At 44.0% G+C, this 24,753-nt stretch overlaps 1 protein-coding gene across 1 annotated transcript in view; it reads left to right on the top strand.

Moving 5' to 3' along the window:
* Positions 1–22,083, top strand: part of arhgef18b (rho/rac guanine nucleotide exchange factor (GEF) 18b) — a 43,347-nt gene extending 21,264 nt beyond the window's left edge. The window contains exons 12-31 of the mRNA XM_078285617.1: positions 1,302–1,518; positions 2,225–2,331; positions 4,356–4,496; positions 5,053–5,303; positions 5,539–5,664; positions 5,872–5,989; positions 6,116–6,370; positions 6,634–6,710; positions 6,985–7,163; positions 7,659–7,732; positions 8,083–8,268; positions 8,510–8,656; positions 9,053–9,171; positions 9,694–9,765; positions 9,954–10,001; positions 10,622–10,903; positions 11,715–11,864; positions 17,928–18,273; positions 19,378–19,521; positions 20,029–22,083. Coding sequence (XP_078141743.1) covers positions 1,302–1,518; positions 2,225–2,331; positions 4,356–4,496; positions 5,053–5,303; positions 5,539–5,664; positions 5,872–5,989; positions 6,116–6,370; positions 6,634–6,710; positions 6,985–7,163; positions 7,659–7,732; positions 8,083–8,268; positions 8,510–8,656; positions 9,053–9,171; positions 9,694–9,765; positions 9,954–10,001; positions 10,622–10,903; positions 11,715–11,864; positions 17,928–18,273; positions 19,378–19,521; positions 20,029–20,366 — 3,377 coding nt within the window. The 3' untranslated portion in view covers positions 20,367–22,083. The remainder of the gene's footprint in view (positions 1–1,301; positions 1,519–2,224; positions 2,332–4,355; positions 4,497–5,052; positions 5,304–5,538; positions 5,665–5,871; positions 5,990–6,115; positions 6,371–6,633; positions 6,711–6,984; positions 7,164–7,658; positions 7,733–8,082; positions 8,269–8,509; positions 8,657–9,052; positions 9,172–9,693; positions 9,766–9,953; positions 10,002–10,621; positions 10,904–11,714; positions 11,865–17,927; positions 18,274–19,377; positions 19,522–20,028) is intronic.
* The last annotated feature ends 2,670 nt before the right edge of the window (positions 22,084–24,753 follow it).

Genomic DNA, 24,753 nt, shown 5'->3' on the forward strand with positions numbered 1-24,753 from the left:
TTGTTTGTAGTGTGTGTGTGTTTGTGTGTGTCTGCTTGTACTTTTGTGTGTAGAGGAGGAGATTGGCCACCAACAGGCTGTGGTCGAAGGTGATAATTAGACCTGATTAGGACCAGTTCACATAATTCACCTCTGGTTTATTTTTGGAGAACTCTGGACTTTGTTTGATTCCCAGCAGAACAGGGATAAATGTATGTAATGTATGTTTTATGTATGTAATACTGTATAATATGTAATACTTGAACACTAGTCTTAATTAGTATCAGATCAAATTAAATATAGCAATTCTGGGCAATTATCTGTGGTAATCAAATAGCTGATTATGGAATAAAAATCAGACTTGCAAATTCTTATTTTCGAAGACATTTGTCAATTTCTTTGTCAATTTCTCTCTCGCAATACATTTTCTCTAGTGTGTAAAAGGTTAGATAAAAGGTCATTTGACTTGTTACATTGATTAGCCTTGAATGTCAAAATAAATGATAACTGTGATTTCCTTCAGCATTATGAAGTGGTCCGTATTAGAAATTGACAATTAGTGTTAACTGAAACATTCAACAGGTCCTGTTTAATTGCACAACTGCATGTGATCCAACCCACAGGAGACAGTAGTGGCCGCAGCAGCAGCAGCTTAAGTTAATCTCCTGTAGCGGTTGTTATTCTCTGTTGCCTAGCTGGAGTCCTGTCACACACACCTGATTGCTCCTCATGTCCTGCGCTGGCCAATCAGTAGCTAGAGCAGGGGGTCGGGGAAATGAGGAGCAGAGGGAGGAACTAAGAAAAGAATGAGAGGGAGGTGGTGATGGAGAATCAGAAAGTGCGAGAGAAATGTAAAGGGCATGCGTGTTTCTAGAAGTTTCCAGATGAGATCAGACACGAAGGGTCTGGGAGAGTGAGAGTTTGAACCATACAGGAAGGAAGAACAGGAAGTAGAATGCTACTGTCTAGGATTGCAAAACCATCCTCCTCTTCCTCCCCTTCCTCCTACACCCCACTGAAGGGTCTGTCTGGACGTGTGGGGGTGCGAGTGATGCACCGCGACCTGATCACCTGCCGTTTCTTAGGATCCCTGCCTCGCTCTTGGCTGAAGAAATACTGGGGCCAACTCGGACAGCAGTCAAACAAGCAACCGCTCGCCTCCTCCTCCTCCTCCTCCTCCTCTACCTCCTCCTTTTCTTCCACCTCGTCCTCCTCTCCTTTCCGCTGGTCATCTTCTCGTTTCTCTCTCTCCTCTCCTCGTTTCTCCTCATGTCCCTCCTCCCATTCCTCCCCTTCATCTGTCTCTCGCCTCTCTTCCCCAGTGCTGAAAGAGCGGGACAGAGAGCGGGACCAGTCCGGCCTAGCCTCAGCCCAGGCCGTGGATGGCCCCCCAGGTTTGTCCCGCGCCCCAGGCATGACCCTCACTCCGTGGGGACCAAGCGCTCAGCCGACTGCCGCCCACACCGCCAGCTCCACCACAGCCGCTCCGGCCGCCGCCTCCGGCCTTGGCCACAGCCTCTGTCACCACAGCAGCTCAGGGTCAGTACCAGTATCTCCGCTCCTCTATTAGGGACCCAAGTTGGAAATAGGTTTTTGTATTTGTACCCTTTCTTACCAAGTGGTTTTAAAAGGTTGCCTCTGGACATCAGTATCCCTTTTTACTTCCAGTAGAGAAGTTACAAACCAGCACGAAAACAAAATATCTTTTCCCTCAAATCTATAATGCTGCTGAGGGCCTAAGATGTTTGCGGGATCTGGTTTATGTAAATGCTGACTATTTATAGAATCCTGTCTCTCCTGCTGAAGTACTGTTTTTCTATGCCATCCTATGATGTGTATTTATAGTTGACATACCAAGGCAAGCTGTCTTTTCTGATTTAACAGCTTTTTAAAACTGAGTCTAGACTGTACTTTTCCTGCCGCATCACTCAAAAAGGTGTGTAGGGAGAGAGGGAGGCAGAGGGAGAGAGAGAGAGAGGCACAGGAAAGGTGTTAACAGAGAAAGGCAGGAGAGAGAGACAGAAAGGCAAAGATAAGAGAAGCAGACTGAAGAAAGGGATCAGGAAAGAAACGTGTAGCTGCCTGGGTTGTTCTCTTTCGTGTCTGATTTGGTGTCATTACTACCGTACGCCACTGTGGACCTGTATTTGCGCATGTTGGCTCTTTAGTTAGGTTAGGCTGTTTGGTGGAGTCAAACCAGTCTCAGCATGTACGCCACCCTGGACCTGTGGTTGTCCTCCCTCAGATCCCTGCCAGGGGAGATGGACGAGACGGATGCCCTGCGCTTCAAACGCTTCAACGAAGACGCCGTTTCCCTTGCTCCCTCCACCACCGAGTCCATCATCGTAGAAGGTGAGTTGACTGACGGAGGTCCAAAGTAAAGAATTCCACTCTCTTGTGATTTTTATTGTCTTGAGATTTGAATTTGATTTCTTTGAGGAAAATTTTCCACTAACTCTTATGCACTCAAGATCTGTTACGGTGGCGATCTGTTGAAAGTCCTCTAACATCTGTACATTTGCCTAGGTGCAGAGTGGTTGTTTTGTCTTCAAGGTGTTTTCTTTTAGGCAGGGAGGAGAGTGTATGGAGTGTGTTTTGGGGAGTCAGAGGTGACCTCACCCTGTCTCATTAAGCTGGACTGTGTGGGAGAGAGAGACAGGCTTACTGGGTAGCAGCTCACCACAGACAAAGCCATCTTATTTTCCTGCTGCTGCGTTAACAGCGTGTTTTGTACCATCAGACACACCCTTATCATGAAGGAGCTATTGCATCACTAATACTGTACCACTCAGCAGCAGATGGTGACACATTTCCTCATTTTCCTTCTCTGCCACTTTTCAGGCGTGATTTACCAGTACGCCAGGAAGGAATTAGAAGATTATTGCAGAAAATCAAATCTGACAATGTCGAAATGACTCCAAATAAAAGCGTGAAGCAGAGCACTGGGGTTACTGTCTGTTTGTACATTTACATTTTAGGCATTTAGCTGGCACTCTTATCCAGAGTGATTTACAGTGAGTGCAACAGTGGAATAATCTTCAACTCCTAGATTGCAAACATTACAAGCAGCCAACAGAAAGGAGTTCAAGGGTCACAGCCATAATGCCCAGCCAATATTCCTGTGACTGTAGAATGATCATGTAAGAGAGAAGTGCGTACTGTTACGTCCTGCATCAATGTGAAAATCCTATTCGCAAGCCCCTTTTTTAATGAACTCATTAGAATTAGAGACATCATCTGTTAATAAATAATAATAATGTGATACTTTATTGATCCCTGTTGGGTAATTCTCTTTTTGAGATGAGATCACCGGTTCAGCTACAGACCAGCACCCCTGGAGCCGACGGCTGTGTCCAAAACAGGAGTTTGATGTTGTGTTGTTAGAGCGCAGGTTCAGATGTGCTGCGACTAAAACAAAGAACACTAAGACCTCATTCGTTCCTTCAGCCTTCACTGAGCTGAACAGACTGTGGCGATAGCTGGGACCAACTAGTGAAAAAAATCTCTCTATTGTTTTTAAAGCACCTTGTGAGATCTATCACAGATACAAAGCACTTCACTGATATTACACAATGACACTTCTCTTATCTCACTACACTTTATTTTATGTGGTAATTGTGGAATGATTGCTAAAATGAGAGTTTGCTGGGTATCTTGACTGTTGATTTTAATAATGGTAGATATCACCCTGTCACTATCCCCATACATCATATTCAACCTGCCAAAATCTTCAGTCAAGAAATAAACAATCTACAGTAAAGGAAAAGGTTGTGAAATAGTCCAAAAATGTGAAATGGAAAATGTGTTAGAAAAATCACTTGAAAATCATCATTCAGTATCTCTAAAATGTAGAGGATCCATTCTGTTAAAGTGTTAGCATTTTGTCATCCAAGGACTTCAGTTACCTGGTGTCCTTTAGGCTACTATAATTTATAGTAATAGTAACAATAGTTTTCATTTTGTGTCATCAATCACTTTGTGAGAGTTTGAGAGTTGTTGTCACTTTAGTGGTAATGCGACCGATTGATGATCTAGGTTGAATCCCACATGTCTGCAATGCATCTGCCCTGCTCAGCTGCCCCTGAGAGAGACACTGAATCCCTACTAGCTCCAGGGGTCGCTGTTCTGTCACTGACCTTGACCTCTGACCCTTCTGTGGAAGGGGACAAGCAAAAAGAGAATTTCCCTGCAGGGATCAATAAAGTATCATATTATTACACTAAACACTGGCCCCAAACATTGAGTTATTGGCATAGAGGATAAGGTTTTTTTTTTTTTTTAATACATTTTTTATATTAGCAGCCAGGGGGCACTAACAGTCAGAGTTTAACAGTGTAATGTGTGATGGTTGTTGATGCCTTGGCTCTTTCCCTCAGATGCTCACTATGCAGCGGTGCGGGCTGATCTGGAGTCAGATGCCCAGGATCTGGAAGCAGAGTCCTGGAGTTTGGCAGTTGACCAGCAGTATGTCAAGAAGCACTCTAAAGAATTGGTGAAGAGGCAGGATGTGATATATGGTGAGTCTAATGTCTTTGTTTCATAGTATTTAGTAGTAGTGGAGGCCAATGGTGTTTTTCTTTGGACGCCTTTGATAGATGCTGAGTGTGAGTATAGGGAGGGTGTTAAGCCTTGGGTGTCATGGGACGATTTTAAAGAACATTTGAGATGGAGGCTTCCCAATTATAATCCCAATGATTTACTCACTCACCAACCTTTTCCACTGACATCAAAGCCAGGTTTCTGTGCAAGTCCTCACCCTAGTTTAATAGTACAAGGGATAGGTACATCAGTATTTTTCAGATATATGCATTTTTGATTGTGTGTGTGCTAAATTAAATGTTTGTGAGTTGAGAAGACATGTTAGATCTTAATTTTTGGTGGTAGAATCCTAGGTTTAACAAAAAAAAAGCTAGGTAAAATTTAAGCTTTTTCTTTTTTTTCCCCTTTTTTCAGATAATTTCAGCTTCATTCAGCCAGTCTTGAACTCACGTCATTGTTTGTGCATTATACTGTATGTGCTTTACACCGCTGAGCATAAATATGTAACTTATTGCCATGTGTCCCTTTGCACAGAGCTGATGCAGACGGAGATGCACCATGTGCGGACACTGAAGATCATGCTGCGCGTGTACGTCCGAGAGCTGAAGGAGAACCTCCAGATGGACTCGGGCAGGCTGGACTGTCTGTTCCCCCGCCTGGAGAACCTCCTGGAGCTCCACACACATTTCCTGTTCCGCCTCAAAGACCGCCGGCGAGAGAACCTCATGTCGCCCAATGACAGGAACTACTCCATCCACAGACTGGCCGATATACTCATTGCACAGGTAGGGAGGGAATGGCCATCAAGCATACACATCCATACAAACATGCACACACATGCTTACATACATCATATAACAATGTTGTACATGCACAACATGATACACAAATTATACATGCATACACACGCCATGCTGCGCTATGGGCACACACACAAACGCAGACACACATACTGCAGTTGCTAAAACTGAACAGTGAGCCGCCTGGGTGTCAGAGATGACAGTTTCCTTTGTTCTCCAGTTCTCAGGTGAAATAGGAGAGAGGATGAAGGAGAGCTATGGAGATTTCTGCAGTCACCACACTGAAGCTGTCAGCTACTACAAAGAACAGCTGCAAAACAACAAGAAGTTCCAGAACCTCATACGGGTGAGACTGATTAGCATTCTTCTATTTTTTGAAATGATTTTTTTTTTGTCTGAGACTAAATCCACGGTGCGTCAGTTTGTAGTGCAGTATTATGAATACACTTAAGATCTGACAGACTTGAAATGCAACTTACTGCACTTGCTGTGCAGTAAGTTGCTTTTGAAAAATGGGTCTTCTAAATTAAGCCTTTCGCCTTTTTCCTTTCAGAAAATCAACAACCTGTCCATTGTGCGGAGGTTAGGAGTGACCGAGTGTATTCTGCTGGTGACACAGCGCATTACCAAGTACCCAGTACTAGTAGAGCGCATCCTACATAACACTGAAGGTAATGCATGTGACATGCTGCATAATGACCAGAGAAGAAGAGTGTACCCATATGAGTAATATCTTCAGTCTTAGTTGTCTGGTGGAATCAGTGAGAGTATACTGTATCTTTGTTTTTTGTCTCCAGCGGGTACAGAGGAGCACGAGGAGCTGACACGGGCGCTGGGTCTGATCAAAGACTCCATCGTCAAGGTGGACGCGCTCGTCAACCTCCACGAGAAGGCCTCGCGGCTCCGAGACATTTACAACAAGATGGAACCAAAGGCACTGGGCAAAATCAAAGATGGCCGAGTGTTCCGCAGGGAGGACCTGGCGCAGGGCCGGAGACGGCTGCTGCGCGAGGGAACGGTCAACTGGAAAGCCGCCTCCGGCAGACTCAAGGGTACTGCCACAATACAAGATGCTTCACTGCTGTACTGTTTAGTAGTGTGATTATGACTTCTATACTACATTTAGACTAAACCAAATGAAGACACATTTAGCATGTGCCAGTCCAGTCCTCTCTACCTTGTTTTGGAATAAATTAACATGCAAAAATTCTACTTGTACATCAAAGCATTACATGTGTCGCTAGTTTTCATCTACCTTTTTCCCACTTTGCAGACTGAAGACTAGAAATGTCATTTCTGATTTCTGTCCTTCCAGATATTCTTGCAGTGCTGCTGTCAGATGTGTTACTCTTGCTACAAGAGAAGGACCAGCGATATGTATTTTCTACAGTGGTGAGTGGTTTATCTTTCATCTGTCTGTCAGTGTAACCATGAGCTGTCACACAAAAACAGTAAAGTAAACATAGAGTACTTGAATGATGCACAGTTAGGTATACGTGGGATCAGAATTGTCACTCTTATACGTTTGATTTAGTCAGTAATCCACAACAGCTCTCTGCTTTGAATGTCATTCATCAGTTGTTGTTTTTTTTACCCCAATTAATCAGAAAGCATGTCTTCTGTTCTCTCTCTTTTCCCCCCTTCCTCTCCCTCCACTCCCTCCCAGGACAACAAACCGTCGGTGATCTCTCTCCAGAAGCTGATTGTCAGGGAGGTGGCCCATGAGGAGAAGGCCATGTTCCTCATCTGCGCCTCCTCCAATGAGCCGGAGATGTACGAGATCCACACCGCCTCCAAGGAAGAGCGAAACACCTGGATGACAAACATACGGCAAGCTGTTGAGAGGTAGCTGCACTTCCTCCGAGAGGGGAGATTCTGCGCTTAAGGAGGACACGCCTACTTGCTCTCCTGATTACACCTCCATTTATTACTCAGACAGCACTCTTACACGCTCTCATCCAGGATCCCTATGCAGGTCTGAATGTCCTGAAAAGTATGGAAAATGGAAGTAATCATTTCCAGGTCTTGGAGTTTGAAAAATGTTGTTCAGTTGTATCACACATATTAATACAAATTTTATGTAGATGTAGACCCACTGTATTTACACATAGTGATATTTGTTCTTGTGAATAACAATCTTCAGTGATACAATGATATGGTATAGTTGACAGTCATATTGCCCAAACACTATCATCATGAACATCATGTTGAACACAGACCAAAATCTTCAAATATAGCCAAGAAGTTAAGCTGTGGAGAAAGCATGGAATTTCAAAACTGAAAACTGTCTGAAAATTATCTCTCCACCACCCAACCTGCCTCTTCCTCTCCTTTCCCTAGTTGTCCACATACAGAAGAGAGGCTGTTCAGTGAGGAGGAAGAGGCACGAGCTGCCAGGTTCAAAGAGTTTCAAGGTAACTACAGACAATTTGACAGCGAGCATCCACAGACATAAAGGAATGCCCTGGAAAATTAGCAATACATGGCCACTAGGGGGTGCACACGTACCATGTTAATCCTAAAAGTGTTACAGGTTGCTTTGATTTTCCTTTCTACCACTTATCTTATCCCATGGGTTCTTAAACTTTTTCAGTCAGGGACCCACATGAAAAATTAATTTTCTCATTTTGGAGGCCAGGTTCTTAAAGAACAACGGTTGAAGTAGGGATGCACCAGAAGTAAGCTTGTGACACATTTTGGACCCTGATCCATTGTTTAAGGATCCTTTTCCTCATCCTTTTCCATTTCATCCTCCCCGTTCTAGAGCGTCTGTGCCAGAAGGACGCGGTGATCGTCCAGGCTCTGACTGAGAAGCTGCAGCTGTTTGCGGACATGGCCGAGTCAGTGGCAGGTCTGGAGGACACGGCGTCACGTTCCAGACTGCTGCTCAGAGGAGACGCCTCCGATCTCCAGCAGGGGGAGACTCTGCTCAAAGGAGCCATCACTGAGGGTGCGACAGAGCTCCACAACACAACACAACACGTGTCTAGATACAGCCAGAGAGGACAACATGAAATTGTGTGAATTTTACACACCTGTGTGTCTGAATATCTACTTTATGTGTATGCACTCCCTACTGCAGATCTGAAATGAATGAATACGTATCAGCATTGTTGAATTTACTGCTATTCCTCTGAACTGTCCACTCTGTCCCAGTTTTTGACCTTCCCTCACTGTCTCTTCCTCCCCAGTGGAGAACCTGCAAAACCTGCTGCAGTCCGGAGTGAGGGAGGAGGCTCCAGCCCCACGGCCGGAGGAGGGCAGCGGCTCCGGGGTTCTGCCCAGGAGAGCGGACACCTTCGGGGGCTACGACAGCAGCCCCACCATCCTCAACAAGAGTGAGTCCAGCACACTCCACGCTCTGAGGAAGTCTACCATCTAATGGAGTTTGCACTTGTATTTTGATGGCCGATACTAACTGCACGATGTGAATAAATTGGACTAATTTGGCAAAGACTGCTGGCTCCTTGGATTAAATTTATTGGTTGAGTTAGTGTATGAGTTAATTATTGATTACTTAGTTGTTAAGCTAGTACATGTACCTCATAACAAAATACTGCAATTCAAGATAGCTTGCATATGGGTGCAGTTTTATGTGTATGCATGTTGTTTCTGTGGTTCTGTCTCTTTATTAATGTTTGTATATATTTCTGTCGGTTTGTTTTGTTTGTGGGTGTTTGTGTCACTGTGTTTTTATATGTGTGTATCGGTGTGCATCGGTGTGCCTGTGCCAGATGGCAGTGTGAAGAAGAAGAACTTTTCTGGCGAGGCTAGGAGCAGAGACAGAAGCCAGAGAGCCAGCTCCGACCCACAGCTCAAAGACCTCTGTGGCAGCCACACCCTGGAGCAGACGGTAGGGGATCAACACACACACACACACACACACACACACATACACGCACACTCTTCATAGGCACACATGCACACCACACACACACACACACACACACACACACACACATCATGGGCTCGGTCACAGTGTTATTTCCTGTAAATAGTAATAGCCAGACCAAGTCATCTGGAAAGTTTCCATGTCCTCATGTTGACTCTAACCCTGTTTTCTTAGGTAACTTTATTTGTTTATAAATAGATTAAGCCTTGATGAAACAATTTGCTCTGAACATTGTTATATGTTCCAACAAATCCTGATCCTTAAGAACCATCAGGCAAACAAAATGTAATGACATGCTGTCTACAATGAGCAATGTGGGACAAGCAAACCCTATTATACCATTTCTCATAGGATCAGCTTCAATTTGACCCGAATGATCCTGTATAACAGTAAACAACATTACTCACTGCTATATTTTAACCAGTGTGTTTGTGTTGCTTTTGCATAAATATGACTTGCTGTGTGTCTGACTGTGTTGCTCAGGTTGACGAGAGCTGCTGCTCTCCCCCTGCCAGCTGGAACCGCATCTGGTCCAACTCCTTCCCCGAGGCCGAGGTTAGCTCCTGCTCTCTGATCCGTCACCCTGTGTTACACAACATTACTGGATTTGATATTCATAGCCGCGCTAGCTCAGTTTAAATTTTTCACCCATCAGTAGCTTGCTAATCCACTCAAATGCTGTATTGTGTTGGTGGTGCTGGTGGTTGTTTGATTACAATGACCCTGTCTGTCTCTCCCTCCAGTTCTTCGACAGAGTGCTGATGCTCTCCCAGAGGCTCTACAGCCTACAGGTAATACTTCTCCTTCACTGCCTCCAATGTGCTTGGTCCTCATGTGTACACCATTGATAATTAGTGGGACAGACACTTTTTCACGCTTAGGAGGGCTAGACGCCAGAGCTGTCTGTTTGTTTGTTGTTATGTCGGATCAAATTACATGCTTGATTTAAAAAATAAATAATAAAAAATTCATGTTTGTCAGTGTGCACATGACTTTACCTGCCTGCAATTAGTTTAATTTATTTGCAGATAAATCTAAAACCTATAAACAAAGTAATTAAAAACAGAGTGAGATAACGCACACAATTATGAAAAACAGAGAAAGAAGAAAACTATCAAGCGGAGAGCGTAGCTGTCTGCAGTTATCACCGTATTCTACAGAAATACATTCTAGTCTCCAGCACTGGAATGAGTGTAGTTTTGAAATGCCAGTGTAGAAGTTGCATGTGATTGACCATATACCATGAACATGGATGCTTGCATACTTACATTACTCACTGTGCACTGATACTATGCACAAAGCATGGCATTGGTTGTGTCAATTCACCATGCCTTTTATAGGATAGGACTTTATTATCTTGCCTTATTAGAACCTTACCTTATTTTCTTCCTCTTCCCCCCTCCATCTTCAGGCCATCATATCCCAGCAGGACAGTCACATTGAGCTGCAGCGGGCCTCGCTGACGGAGCGGGCCTCCCTGCCCGGCCGCCACCGGGGGAACGTCCTCCTGGAGCAGGAGAAGCAGCGGACCCTGGCCCTGCAGAGAGAGGAGCTGGCCAGCTTCCACAAGCTGCAGTCGCAGCACCGGCAGGAGCAGCAGCGCTGGGAGAAGGAGAGGGAGAGGCACCGGCAGCAGGCCGAGACCGCAGAGGGCAGGCTGCGACAGAGAGAGGAGGAGTGCAGACGGCTGGAGGTGAGGCGCCTGGCCATGCCCAAGGTTATGGAGCTGATTTAATGGCAGAACATTTATACTAGGCTATTAGGCTTTATTTCATGAACTTGATGCTTTTGCTTTGTACTTGAATTTCAGATTCCATGGTTGTGCGCAAGATTTGCACATTTACAATGTGCAAATGTACAATAATTCCAGTTTCAATACTCATGACAGCCTTTTTGTACTAATGGCCCCATTTTATATATTACAGCAACTGTTTTGTATTTGCATTTAAAGTCATGCATAGTTGCACATAAGTTTCGCAAACTCAATAACAAGTTCTGTATCTGCAATTCCTGCATCTAACTTGTGAATGTATTTTGGAGCTTAATATTGTGCAGGATGTGTGCGGAGGTTGTGCACAACCAGGGAACCTGAAATTTGAGTACAAAGCAACGCTGCAAGTAAATGAAATGAATCCATCAGAATAAATCTTCTCTCATGAAATTAGCTCCATATAGGTTTCCTACGTTTTTGGTTCCCTCTGTATTATTAGTCCTGTATAGCCCAATGACTAGAGCCTGCTCAACTTCCACTTGGGGCCAACTGTGATAAAAAAAATATGTGCAGTCACTGTACTGTAAAGCACTGTGGAAAATGTGTCCAGCAGATTGCAGTTATAATGTTATGCTTATGTAAGTTGCGACCCGTGGTGCACTTTTACAAATTAATGTGATTTGATTTCAAATTTAACATGTTTGCTCTTAATGATGCCAACTATCAGCGGGTATATTTTCCAGTGGTCCATGCTGCTGACAGACTTAATGACTTTGCTGATCCTTTGATGCAGGAGCGTCTGGCAGAGGAGAGGGAGGAGCTGGAGAGGCAGAGGGAGACGTACCAGCAGGACCTGGAGAGGCTGAGAGAGTCCACCAGAGCTGTGGAGAGAGAGAAGGAACGCCTGGAACACCAGAAGAAGATCAAGAGGAAGACCATCGAGGTGGGGAGCTAGTGATGTGGTGGTGGTTATAAGTGGGCATACAACAATATACCAAAATACAAAATTTGACACAGAAATGTCACAATATGCACTATGGGTTGGGAAAACAGTTCACCATACAAGGCTAATATTGACTAGCTAACTGATGCTAGCTTTGGCTAAATTAAAATCCACTCACGAAGCTAACGAAGAAACGACAAACAAAAAAATCAGTTGAGTTTGGGGCACAGTCTGATTTATTTAGGCAAGATATTTCAAGCTAATTTTCACAATTTTAGCCAATATTTTCACAGAGATTTGAGTTTCAGAAGACTTAAGGTGACTTTTCATTAGATATTTAAAAAAATATATAATAAACTCGTTTAAGGATGAGAAGAAGAAGAGGGCGAGGTGCTGAGTGACAGTGAGGAGTAGAGATAATAGTAGCAATAGCGATGAAGATGAATTACCTACCTTGGGTCTCTCCTTCCTTCCATCCCCTGGGCACGAATCCTGTACCCACCCTTACTTTGTTTCAACTCCCACAGCCTGTTTATAGATGGGTGTAATGATAAACACACGCACAACTGAATACAGTTCTAACCGCTCGCCCAGGAAACCACCTACGCATTCTTTTTAGTTCTCTTTACCTCTTTTTCCCTCCTTTCCTCCCTCTCTTTCCGTACTTGCATCCCTCTTTCTCTCCGCGCAATACAATGCGGGCCATTGTTTGTGAGTTTCATGGGAGAGGAGCTTTAAGAAAGATCCACTGACTGTAATTTCATGCCCGGTGCTAATAGATCTGTCGAGGAGCTACAGTAAAGTTACTTAATATCAGCCTTTAGTGTTTTTACAGGCCTGTATCACCATACAGGCTTGGTTTATTGGCATTCTCTGTGAAAAGTTGAAGAGAGGTAAGGGAAACTCCGTAGCTTGGGAACTTATACCTTTCCACCGGATGGACTGGTTTCTGATGCTGTGTGTATACAGATGCACGCGCACACACACACACACACACACAGATGTGTTTATAGGCCTCTCTGATTGGGGTTGTCTCCGATGATGTCATTAATCTCTCTCTACTGTCTGCCGTTCCTAACTGGTTGAGAGATGGCTGTCTGTTATCTCTGATTGGCCAGCGTTTCTTCCCTCCGGCACAGCAGGCTGAGTGACTGAGAGATGACATAATTTAGGCCATTCAAGTCCTGACCTGTCCACAAACCTGTATGTGTTTTTGTTTTGTTTTTTTTTAGCAACTGTGCATTCCACATTTTTGTCTTTATCCGTTTACCTTTACTCGTGGTTCAAACGCCTGGCCACCAGTCTACCACGTCGTCCGTCCGTGTTTCTGTGTGTCTGGCCAAGTATTTCACGGTAACAAGACCTTTTGATGACACGCCTCGGTTACTCGGAGCCTTAACTCAAGACGAGTCGTACACAAACACAACCAGCTGACATGAATTACTGCCCCTATCCTGCGCCCATCATCTCATTACTGCAACAGGCAGGCCTTTGACTGCGGCAGGAGCTGAACCTAGAACATTCCACCGTGGCTCCTGGAAAACCGCAGCCTCTGGCCTTCTTTAGAGAGGGATTCGTTGGCTGAGTTGACCTAATCTGCTCTGATGAGTAATGCAGGGACCCAGATAATTACAGGGGCAGATTCTGAAACGGCAATGGTGAATCAGATTGTAGTGTGGTATGTTTGTTTGTGTCATGCTCTGCAAGATGAGATCTGAGGTTGATCAGATCTAGACCTTAGACCTTATCAGCACTCAGAACCCCATTAAATGAAGGCCCCAAGATGTTTTAGACCAGCTAAGAAGTGTGTGTGTGTGTGTGTGCAGGATTTGTACACATGCAGATGTAAGGGTATGCATCTGCGTCTGTAAGTATCTTCACAGTTGCTGTAGCGTTGCAGTGCTATATTGTTGGCACTACCATGGGACTTTCTTGGCTGTGGTTATGGGATATTTGGAAACGGTTGGTTCCCCCTCTGCGTCAAACACATCAAACAGTCTTTTCATCAGCTGTGACCTCAGGATCTGTTCCAGGCTCCGGGCCAGCCTGATATCAACAGACATTTAATCACCACCACCCAGCATTAAGGCTCATCAGCTAACCCATAGAGCTATGATTAGACCTCATCAAAAAGACATGCCTCTGTGTGTGTGCGTGTGCGTGTGCGTGCGTGCAGTTATGTGAGTGTGTGGGCAAGAAATGTGCCACTTGAGGCATGTCGTGACTTCAGAAGAACTTCTTTTATGTGTTATCTCAACTGATCACACTTCGTCAATGTTACCGCAGCAGCACCCTCAGCACAGTACCACTGTAGCTGCTGTGCCCGCAGTCTGCAGAGCGGATGCAAGGTGAGTTGCGAAATTGTCATCTAGCCTCTTGATAAGGAATGCATCGGGCTGCTCTTTTATTGGCTCTCGGAGCAGGGAGAAGCCTTGGGTCTGATTGCTCAGTAAGATTGTGGATGTAAAGTCATAAAACATGTGCCAAATCAAGGTTACAGCTGGAATTTGTCGGATTTGAACAGCAGTTTTGAAGGTAAATGGCCTGCACAGCGCAGCAGGAATTAATGGGAAAAAAATATGCACTTTACTGATCTTTAATGGTAGCCTAAAGGTTAGGAATCCAAATCCCCTGACCCGCTGGAAAAGTCTGAATGGGGAAATTGAATGAACAGTGGCTAGTAGTAGAAAGTAGTAGAAAACTGTGGTATTGGATAGCTTCCTGGTGTGAGTGTGACTAAATACATGAACACAAAGCACGGCATTGCTAACACATGGTGAGGTTTGCAAAGGTTAAGGAAAAACGTTAAAAGGTCAGTAGTAAAACAATGTCCTGTATCGGTGTCTCTACACCTCGTTATCTCTCCCCTTCTGCGGCCCCAGTCTCCAGGCTGATTTATGACACGGTAGTCTGACTGTGTTCCTGTGGTCTGAAAACCCAACTGACTAACTCCTAACCCTTCTCACACTCACCATATTCACTCACCTAGATCCCTGTGACTCACATCCTCTATAAGCAGCCAGTGGCAGTTGTTTTGTGGAGCCAAGGCACAACACTCCTGCCTGAGGGGAGATATTTTCTCCTCTCCGTCTGTCAGTGTAGCCATTCCCCACCTGTTAGCCGCACACTGTGTGCAGTAATCCTTCAACTTGTACCTTGGTCTGTATGTATATTTTCTATTTACTGAATGTTCACTCATTGTGGGTCACCTAAGTAATAGCTTGCTCATTCTACGATTTAAAAAAATACCCTAGAGTTGCATGTGCAGCTTTTTCATGCATCATGTTTGCTTGCCATCTATTCCTCAGATATGGATAATGAAATATTCCATACATTTTTTTTAGATGTTGCAATATGATGTTTAGCCCCAGGAGAAGTGAAACTGACACAAACCACACAAACCACATGAATTATCGATTATCTCGATGCACTTAGAATTTTGGATAAGACATAAACTAAGGCCTACAGCACTTGCTAATCAAATTAAGTTGCCATGGATCAGAGCGGCACATTCATTCTTTCACTCATGTTACTGCTCCCCCAGCCATATATTGCAACTTAGGTTTAGCAACCAGCATCTCTTTCCCCATGTTGTCCATTGTGTACAAGGCAACACATTGTGCACCGGGAGACGGGACGCTAAGCTGTGTATGTGCTGATATGGGAGTATCCAGGCAGTTTTCGGGATGAGAGGAACCTGGCTGTATAATTAGCCAGTCCAAGCCTGTCATTAATGGAAGCTCCTGGAAGGCGGCCAGCACTAATTGTTTATGTGCTGTCAGTCAGGGCTCTTTGTGCTCCGCAGCTTCCACACGGTTTACTGCCCTGGAAACCTGCTGTTTATGCCGTTTAATGCCGAACACCTCGCACTGGGAACAATGGAACATCTGTGTGCCAAGATGAGTGAGTGCTGAAAGAGGAAAAAATGATGGAGGGAAAGAAGAAAGGGGGATTTAGGGAAGAGAGGGAGGTATGGAGACTTTTCCCACCACAGGGCCCCTCTCTGCCCTAGGTACTACCGTCATGCTCTGCCACAGCAGCTGGAGGAGACACACACACACACACACACACACACACACACACGCACACACACACACACACACACACACACACAGTCACAGCTGGATGAGTCTGCCCTTCATGCCCTGTGAAACACAGTCATCATGTGTTTCCCATCTCTAGGAGGAAGTATCCTATACAGTCATCAATCACGTAACAGGTGGACTGCATACCAGACGGAGACTTTTACATTAGTTAAAGACACTGCAGTCCAAACTAGGGTTAGACCCACATATTGGTTTGCTGAGGCCAATATTGGCATTATGGCAATGTGATGCAGTTTGATTGATTACATTTACTGTATAATTGATTGATCAATATTACACTGAATTGATTCTAATACAAAACTTTAATCAGATTCCAAACAATTATTAATGAATATATAATATTGTGTCTCATGGTCTAAATGCTGTTTCAGAGGCTTTTCAAACAGGAATACAATTATGAGGAAATCACTTTTAATCTTTTTAGCATGAAAATGGTCAAATTTTAAAGATTTTGAATATTGACAGAAAATATTGGCTATTATTGGCTACTATTGGCTATCAGTAATCAAATCGGCCTTCAAAAACCCATGTTGGTCAAACCCTGATCCAGACTAATTTCAGCAACAATTTTAAGGCCATTGTGAGCCTTCAATATGCATATATTTGGTATAATTGTAAAGCTAACAGATACAATTCCTTGTCTTTCATTGGAACCGTCCTGCAGTTGGGTCATATGAACACAGAGATAACTGGAACTCTTACAAGTGACCTTGTCTCCTTGTCTCCTTTCCTACCTTTTCCCCCATTCTTACCTAAACCACATGTTGTTTCCAGGCTTACCTTGACCGATAGTAATGTCACAAGCAAAACAATTCCAGTTGTGAGGTACCTTGAGGATGCCAGTTTTACAGACAAACAAAATAATTATTTTACCTTTACCTACATGTTTTAAACTACATGTACTACTACCTACATGTTTTTTTTTGTGTTTTTTTTTGTTTAAAAACAGTATAATTTATGTCTTTCCACAGCACATTGGGTCACAACGTCATAGAAGAGCTTAAACTTGGGATCTATTCTGTTTGGAATATATGGTGAAAAGTTGTTTTTTATTGTTCATGTAATGCAGCACGTGGGATTATTAAACACACACACACACCACACCATTGTTTTAGTCATTTTCATGGTCCATTTCATTGAATGCAGATTGGATGATGATGTCGACTTGATCTCTAGATCATCTTTCCCTCAATCTAGTAATTAAGTGGACAATGCAGTCAGTGTCTTTTATCCACTGATGTCATGAGAGCCATTTGCTTGTTCCCCTGCTTGTCTAACAGCCCTGCCTGTTTAGTTAGACACGCCTTTATGTGCACAGGGACTATTAAGGGTTTTAGGTTTCTCATTTGTTGTATGTGTGTTTGTGTGTGTGTGTGTGTGCATGCATTGTCCTCGAGCCTCTTGGAACACATCAAAAGCCTATACCAAACTTACCAAACTGTGTGCTCAGCAGAAAGAGTAGCATGTGTTTCTGATTCCCTCTTTAGCCCATAAATACCCTGCTCTTCAACAGATTGTGTTTCCTTAATGGCACAGCGGCACACAGACGATTTATAGTGTGTGTGTGTGTGTGTGTGTGTATATGTGTGTATGTGTGTGCCTTCTGTACTCTTTAGAAGTTGTTCAAAGTTTTTTCAAAGACGAGCTCCAGTACAGGCTCCCTCCACACACACACAACATGCAAACATGAGGTTCCACAACTCAAATTCCAAACTGAATCCGACCGCAAATATGGATAATTACAGTGCAGAGTTGGGAAGCTGTCCTTTGTGAACTTGGATACTAAATTTGAAGTCGCGTATGATGATGTTTGCAACAATCGAAGATGACGTGTGACCCTCCCCCAACATTCAGTCTCTCCCCAACGACTAACATACAAATCTCTCTCTCTTTCTCTCTCTCTGTCTCTGTCTCTCTGTCTCTGTCTCTCTCTCTGTCTTTCTCCCTTCTCCCCCAGGTGGCTCCTCTGTCTGGCAGTCTGAACGGGGAGCTGCTGATGTCCTCTGGCATCCCCAGCTCGACCAGTGTCTCTGACCTGCCCCTCCCTCTGCCCCCGAAGCCCCTGGTGCGCTCCAGCCTGTCCGTGGCGCCGGCGGATTACCCCGAGGCGTTGCGGCGCGAGGCGGGCAGCGCCACCCTGCCGGTGAAGACGGAGGTGCCGCTCCATCTCTTCAGCACCACCAACCAGCAGCACAAACTGGTGGGGGTACAGCAGCAGATCCCCACCAAGCTGGCTGCCCTCAGCAGGGGCAAGGAGAAGGGAGGCAAGGGCGGCAAGGCCTCGCATCGCACCGACAGCACTGGTAAGGCGCTGCAGCGAAATACTAGATTACATGCAACCATTAGGTGGCAGAGTGGCCCGGGGTTTAGAGAAACTATCCTGAAACCAAAAGGTCACAGGTTGAATCCCCAAACATCCTGTCAAAGTGTCCCGGAGCAAATACATATGCTACCAGTCTTAACCCCCATCATCACAACATATTTATAGATGGAGGTAGTATATGTACTAATGCTACCTCCATCTATAAATATGTTCCGATGAAGAGAATAGACAATAATTCAAATGCATTGCTATTTTGATAGGTGAACAGCTACTAATGCACATATGCAAATGTGCATGTTCTGTACATATGTTATCTATATCTGGAAATTTAATATATTTGATGATATGAATAGTTTCAGTTTTTCATATCATACATGCACATCTAGACACATTCTGTACATGTGTATGGCATTCTGCAGACGTGTTCATGTAATTACAGTGCTGATTTTACACATCCTGTATATATCCTATATTTCACATATGTGCAAAATAATATATAATAGCTTGTAGTGGGGAAAAGTTGCACAATCCTCTCTCTATTTGCTGTGACACATGGAACAAATGGAGAGAGTGCAGGAGTGTCACAGCAAATGGAAAGGGGAGTGTGCGACTTTTCCCTGTTGTTGTTCAATTATTTCCACCAGCCTGCACCCCGCTGGGCATACATTTTGATTGCTTTTTGAGGTTAGTGCTTTCTTTTATAAGGCTAGCTTTTTCTAAAAGCAGCTGTGGCGAAGAGGCTTTTCTGTGCTCCCTTGTTCTTGCAGGTAATGTATACAACACAGTGAAAACCTGCAGCTCTCTCCGTTTTAAACTGGATACTGATCCGTCTGATTCACAGTCACTGATATTCATACTATCTCTGCCTGACATGGGCATGACCTGATTTAAGTGGCTCTTTAAGGTCACATTAGCTGTCTCAACTGGGTGGCCTCTTAATAAATCAAATGATGGCCTGGAAGAGGCTAGGCTGTATTGCAATCTAATTTTGCAGTTTAATCACATTCTCTCTCTCTCTTTGTCTCTCTTTTCTTGCTCCCTGTTGCTCTTTCTCTCTTGTCCTTTCCCTCCCTCCCTCTCTCAGCCTCAGTGGATATGAAGCAGATGCTGCCGCTGAAGCTGTCAGCCCGAGACGACAACACCCTGAAGGCCAGGCGCTCCATCAGCCCCCACCAGCAGCTCCCACTGTCTGCCCCTCCTCTGCCCCACTCCCTCCATCACCACGCAGGTACCTTATCACGCACATACGCAAACACACACACACGCGCGCGCATCCACCTACAGTCCATCAAGGCAAACACACACACAATCTCCTCTCGTCCGCCCTACTCCCTGCATTATTAAACCCGGGTTAGCACAGACACACAAAGACACACGAGACACACACATTCTCCACCTGGGCAAACCTGCCCCACCCAAGCACATTCCCCTCTAAAGCCTGTCTTCATGCCCAGCCTCACCCTGTGTAAACACCTATCATTGTTCCACATGTTTAACTCTGATTAATGGCACTCTGTACTGCTGACACAGGCATTTTAACACTTTGATCCTATTCCATCACAATTACCACTGACAAAAAAAAACATTGGCATGATTTCCTGTGGTAGATTTCGGATAGGTTGAATGAGGCCAGCTGTATGAATAAAGTACAAATGTCAGTCTACCAATAGTTTTTCTGTTAGTGGAGTAATCTGCAGCTGTCTGATGTCTTCTCCTGTTGGTCGATCTCTTCCAGATTCACTCAGTCCTCCAGACAACAGCGGACCAGACAGCCAATCCACCACCTCCACCATCACCTCCCACCCTCCGAGCGTTCAGAAGCCCCCCATGCCCCCTCCCCAGTCCCACGCTCAGCCCTCCGCTCAGCCTCCCACCCAAGTCCTCAACCCTCTCCACTCGCAGAGCCCCACCTCCCTCCACTTCCAGCCCCACCTGCAGCCGCAGGGCGTCAGTCCTAACCCCCACCCCCAGCCCCAGCTGCACGTCCACGGGCTCAGCCACAGCCACAGCATGCCCCCTCCCTACAGGATCAACACAGAAGACCTCAATAAGGAGGACGTCATCTTCTTCTAAACGCCCGCTCCGGTCCGCTGCCCTCAGATCACAAAAAACACGGATGTTCTCCTCTCCAAAGCTGGTCCCCGATCAGCCGCGCGGCCCATTCCAAGGAGCCACTTACTCGCGGTAATGTGAGGGGGGGAGTGGGGGGCGGGATATGTTCAGTGTGGACACAAAATATGTGTGTGATCACAAAATGCCTCATCTGAATCTGTGGAGGTGGTGATGTGAGGCTCGGTCGGGTAACTTGGCCTGAACATCTGTCCAGAGTCCATGAGCAGAGGACAGGACTTTGTCAGAGCTTTACTGGATCACACACACAGAGAGAAAGAAAAACTCACAACAATCATTTTATTAAAAGATGCCATTTTAGAATCAGCCCATTCCTTGGTAGAAGAGCATCTATTTTAACACCCCATCTTCCCTTTAAACAACCACTGCTTCTTTTATTTCATTTTTAAATTTTATTCCTAAACTCAATAGGAAGTGTTGACAAGTACGAAGAGGGGAGCTTTGATGAATGAAATGAAGGCTTTTTATAACATGTGTGAAGGGTTTAAATGAAGTAAAACCAATCCAAAGACGTTTTAGCCCAGAGAGCTGAATGAAGGAATGAGATCAGTGGATTTGACTGCGAGTCCAAGAAGGAACATTGTGAAAGAAACGGTGTCGGGTCCATTTCAGGAAGCCTGAGACACCAGTCAGGCTGCTTGGTGGCAGCATGGTGATGGTGTCCAGACCTGAACATCTGCTTCTCATGGACCTGGAACCACAGGAATGATTAAACAGGAACCCAGAAGTGATCCAACTCTTAACACGTGAACAGTCTGTACTTGACGTTTGTGACGAGATGTTTCTTTTGCACAGTGTAAATACTCCATTCCAGACAAATGAATGAACTTATATGGACTGAATCTGTATTGCTTGGTTGTACAGTTGTCGATATTGTGAAGGTTCATTTTACTTAGGGTTTTTGTTTTGTTTTTTTCTTCTTAATCGTGCTAAAACACTGGAGTGCAGCTCTTAGCATTGCCACTGATTGTGAAACACAACTTGGATTTGGTCAACGGATTAGAAACAGACAGGTTGTTCTGGAAAGTTTTGTTTCATTTCAATTAAGATTATTAAGAAACATATCTGTTCCCGCAAGTGTTTTATATTCCTAACCATTCATACCATAGCTTGTTCGTTTTAGGGGAAAAATTGCTTTTTAAATGCTTCAATTTTCTGGACAGTTACCCTCCCTAGAGAAATTAATGCAAACTAATGAGCTAACAACAGAGAATGAGTTATAATCACAACAGACTATGTTGATATGGACTGAAAATCTAAAAAAAATCTATCATGACATCATGATATAAAAAGTATAATTTCATGCTTTTGCACTAATTAGTCCGGTAGTAATATCTATTATTCCCAACAGAAAATGGCTAAAATTTGTCAGATTAGTACTAATAGTGTTCTGTTGACAAGAAGGCCTAGATTTGCGTATTGGAGTACAATATTTTCACACAGTTTTATCATTATACGATTAGTCTCAATCAGATAGTTCTTCAAATTGTGGAGTGCTGTGTGAGAACCGCAACCACAATGCAGCAGGGAAAGATGAAGCTTAACTGTTCTGTACTTAAGACAATAGCTCCCTGAGGTACAGTCGTCATAAAAGCTGCTTCTCTCTCTCGCTCTCTCGCTCTCGCTCTCTCTCTCTCTCTCGCTCTCTCTCTCTCTCTCTCCCTCTATTACACACATACAACACATTCTACAGACCCGCAGGACAAGCGTGGAGGCCGTATTGTGTAGATTATTGAAGCATTTTAAAGTTTTAACTCCCCAGTTCAAACCACTTCAGTTCAGTCCAAACAAACCCCGAGGTTTTCACACAAACCAGGTAATTAAAAGTTCATATGAGTGACAAGTGGAGTTTTTGAAAGCTTGTGTGAACGGAGCATATTTGGCTGACTTGACATATTACACATTGTCGGAATGAGTCAGCTTTACCAAGCCGGTATATCTCGGAGATATACTGTACATGAGGATGTCAGTTTTAATTGAGGCCCCAAGGTCTCATTGACAGTGCGTTTTAGTGATTGCCAATGACATTTCATTAGCTGGGTCTTAAATCATCAAACTGATTTTCTGTGCCTGACAGACAAGTGCTGCAGCAAGAACCACTATCATCTGTTTTCTAAGATTTCTATCTTTACCTTTTTTCACGGAAGAAATATGGAGATGTACGTCCCATTTTTGTCTGTATATACCACGGGCCTGTGTTGATAAAATCATTAAGCAGATGACAAGTTAATATGTTTTGGGCAAATGTGTCGCTATGGGGGAAATTTCAGAAGAAATTTGGGTTTCCCGAGGGAATTTACAGTTCTTTTTGTGTTTGTCCAAATAAGCTTGTCGCTCAAGCCTTGATCACTAGCTGGTGTGAGCTTGAGAAGGTTTTCTGAGCAGTTCTGTTGATGACTTTGTGTTTGTTATGTATATTATGTACATATGTGATCTCTTCCGCACTGGCCGCCTCCCTACATATTCATGTATGGAGACATCAAGAACAATTCGACATGAATCAGATATGACCATCGGCCAAATGTCTATGTGTGTGCATGCATGTGTGTATAAACTTAGCAACATACACACATGGATGTGTTTGTACAATGCTGTATGTCTAGGAGTCTAGGATGGACTGATGGCAGGTTACGGCCCCACAATCACGTCAGTGCTAAGATGTAAATGAACCGAAAATGAAGGTACGCATATTTAATGTCCTAATCTGTGTCGATGTGGTAGCGTTGAAGTCAGGGTGCGCTGTCTCTCGTCTTTCTGGTACTCTTGCGATTAATGACATCAATGTTTCACCAAGATTATGTAGCAGTCAAACTAAATCATCTACTCATTTCAGTCGGTTAACCAAAGAGACATTCGACTGATTGGGTCCCTCACTGTGCTCTGATATGAAGGGTAAATGATACTGTGATGGTTGTGTGGTAGTAGACGATGAAGCATTATTACTTGTACGATAAGAAAACTTATGAAAACACCCATCCAAGGAGAGTCCATAACAAGTGTGTTTACAGTACACACACACTGTATTCCAGATAATAGCTCATATCCTGGTTAAGGTCTAATTTGGGATTCACTGTTTATTTGCATCCTTATATCCAGATTACAAATATCCTTCTATACACAGATGAACAGAATATTTTGAATATTGCCATGAAAGAAGAACTTATACAAACCACAAAGCCCAATAATAACACATCCCAGCTACCATATTCAGGCTTCTCTTTATGAGGATGTGAGCTTATCTAAGGCTATTGTAGAAGGGATATGGTGTCTATATATGGCAACTCTTAAACGCAGCGCTTGATCATCATAAGTAACATTGGAATATTAATACGCATGTAAACACACTCGATGGTTTTTGCGGGTGGAACCTTATAAAACTTTTATGAAGTGTTTTTCATGTTGAAGAGACGTTTCCGTGTGTATTTGAAGGCTTCTGAAAAGTGTCTCCTTTTAATGAGCTTCTGGATGAGATGTAAAGTTGTAAAGACAACAGTAAAGCTGGTATGAGAGCACTTTACCCAGTTCTACTCCCAGGTACAGGACCTTGGTCTGTGGAGAATGTTGGACCTTAACAGGAGAGTCGTGATGCTGCCTGTTGGTGCCACTGTTTGGATAAACTCAAGTCTTAAATGTCCTCTTGCTGTACTGAACTGCTTAACTCTCCGCTCTGTCTTATACTTGGGAGCCAGTCAGTCACATCACTGTGCGCGTGCATGTGTATGTGAGTGTGTGTGTGTGTGTGTGTGTGGGTGGGTGTGTGCCTGCCACCAAAAACACAGTGGAACATTCCTAGTTGACTTGTCTTAGTTCCAGCAGTGTGTTTTGTACACACACACACACATACGCACACACACACATACACATACAGTATATTGGACCTGTAACATGTAAATAATCATGAACATATTTCGTTTCCTCCGCCAATTTACACTAGTCACTTTGGATAGTAGCATACTTGAAGGGGAAAATGAATGTTTATAATGCATATTATTATTGTCTGTGAACTTTTATTTACCGAGAGCTGTCTAATGATGTTTGTAGCACACAGTGGAAATGATTTTTGTACCGTTTTATTTTATTCACTTGCGAGACATTAGAGAGACCTGTGGACACAAACTGCTGCCTTAGAGAAATCTGAAGTTTAGTAATAAAAAAAAGTCTTGGAATTAATTTGTTGGTGTATTTATTGATTTGTAAATCATGGTTGACTTAACGGTGATTGTTTGGACGGCTTCATATCTGGATCATTACTGTCTGGGCCAAACTCGAGCACGCAATGAATTATTCCCATACAAGTAAAGTTGTATTTACACGGATTTTGCTCTCTTGT

Source organism: Centroberyx gerrardi, chromosome 9 (assembly GCF_048128805.1).
Source record: "Centroberyx gerrardi isolate f3 chromosome 9, fCenGer3.hap1.cur.20231027, whole genome shotgun sequence".
NCBI classification, from domain to species: Eukaryota; Metazoa; Chordata; class Actinopteri; order Beryciformes; family Berycidae; genus Centroberyx; species Centroberyx gerrardi.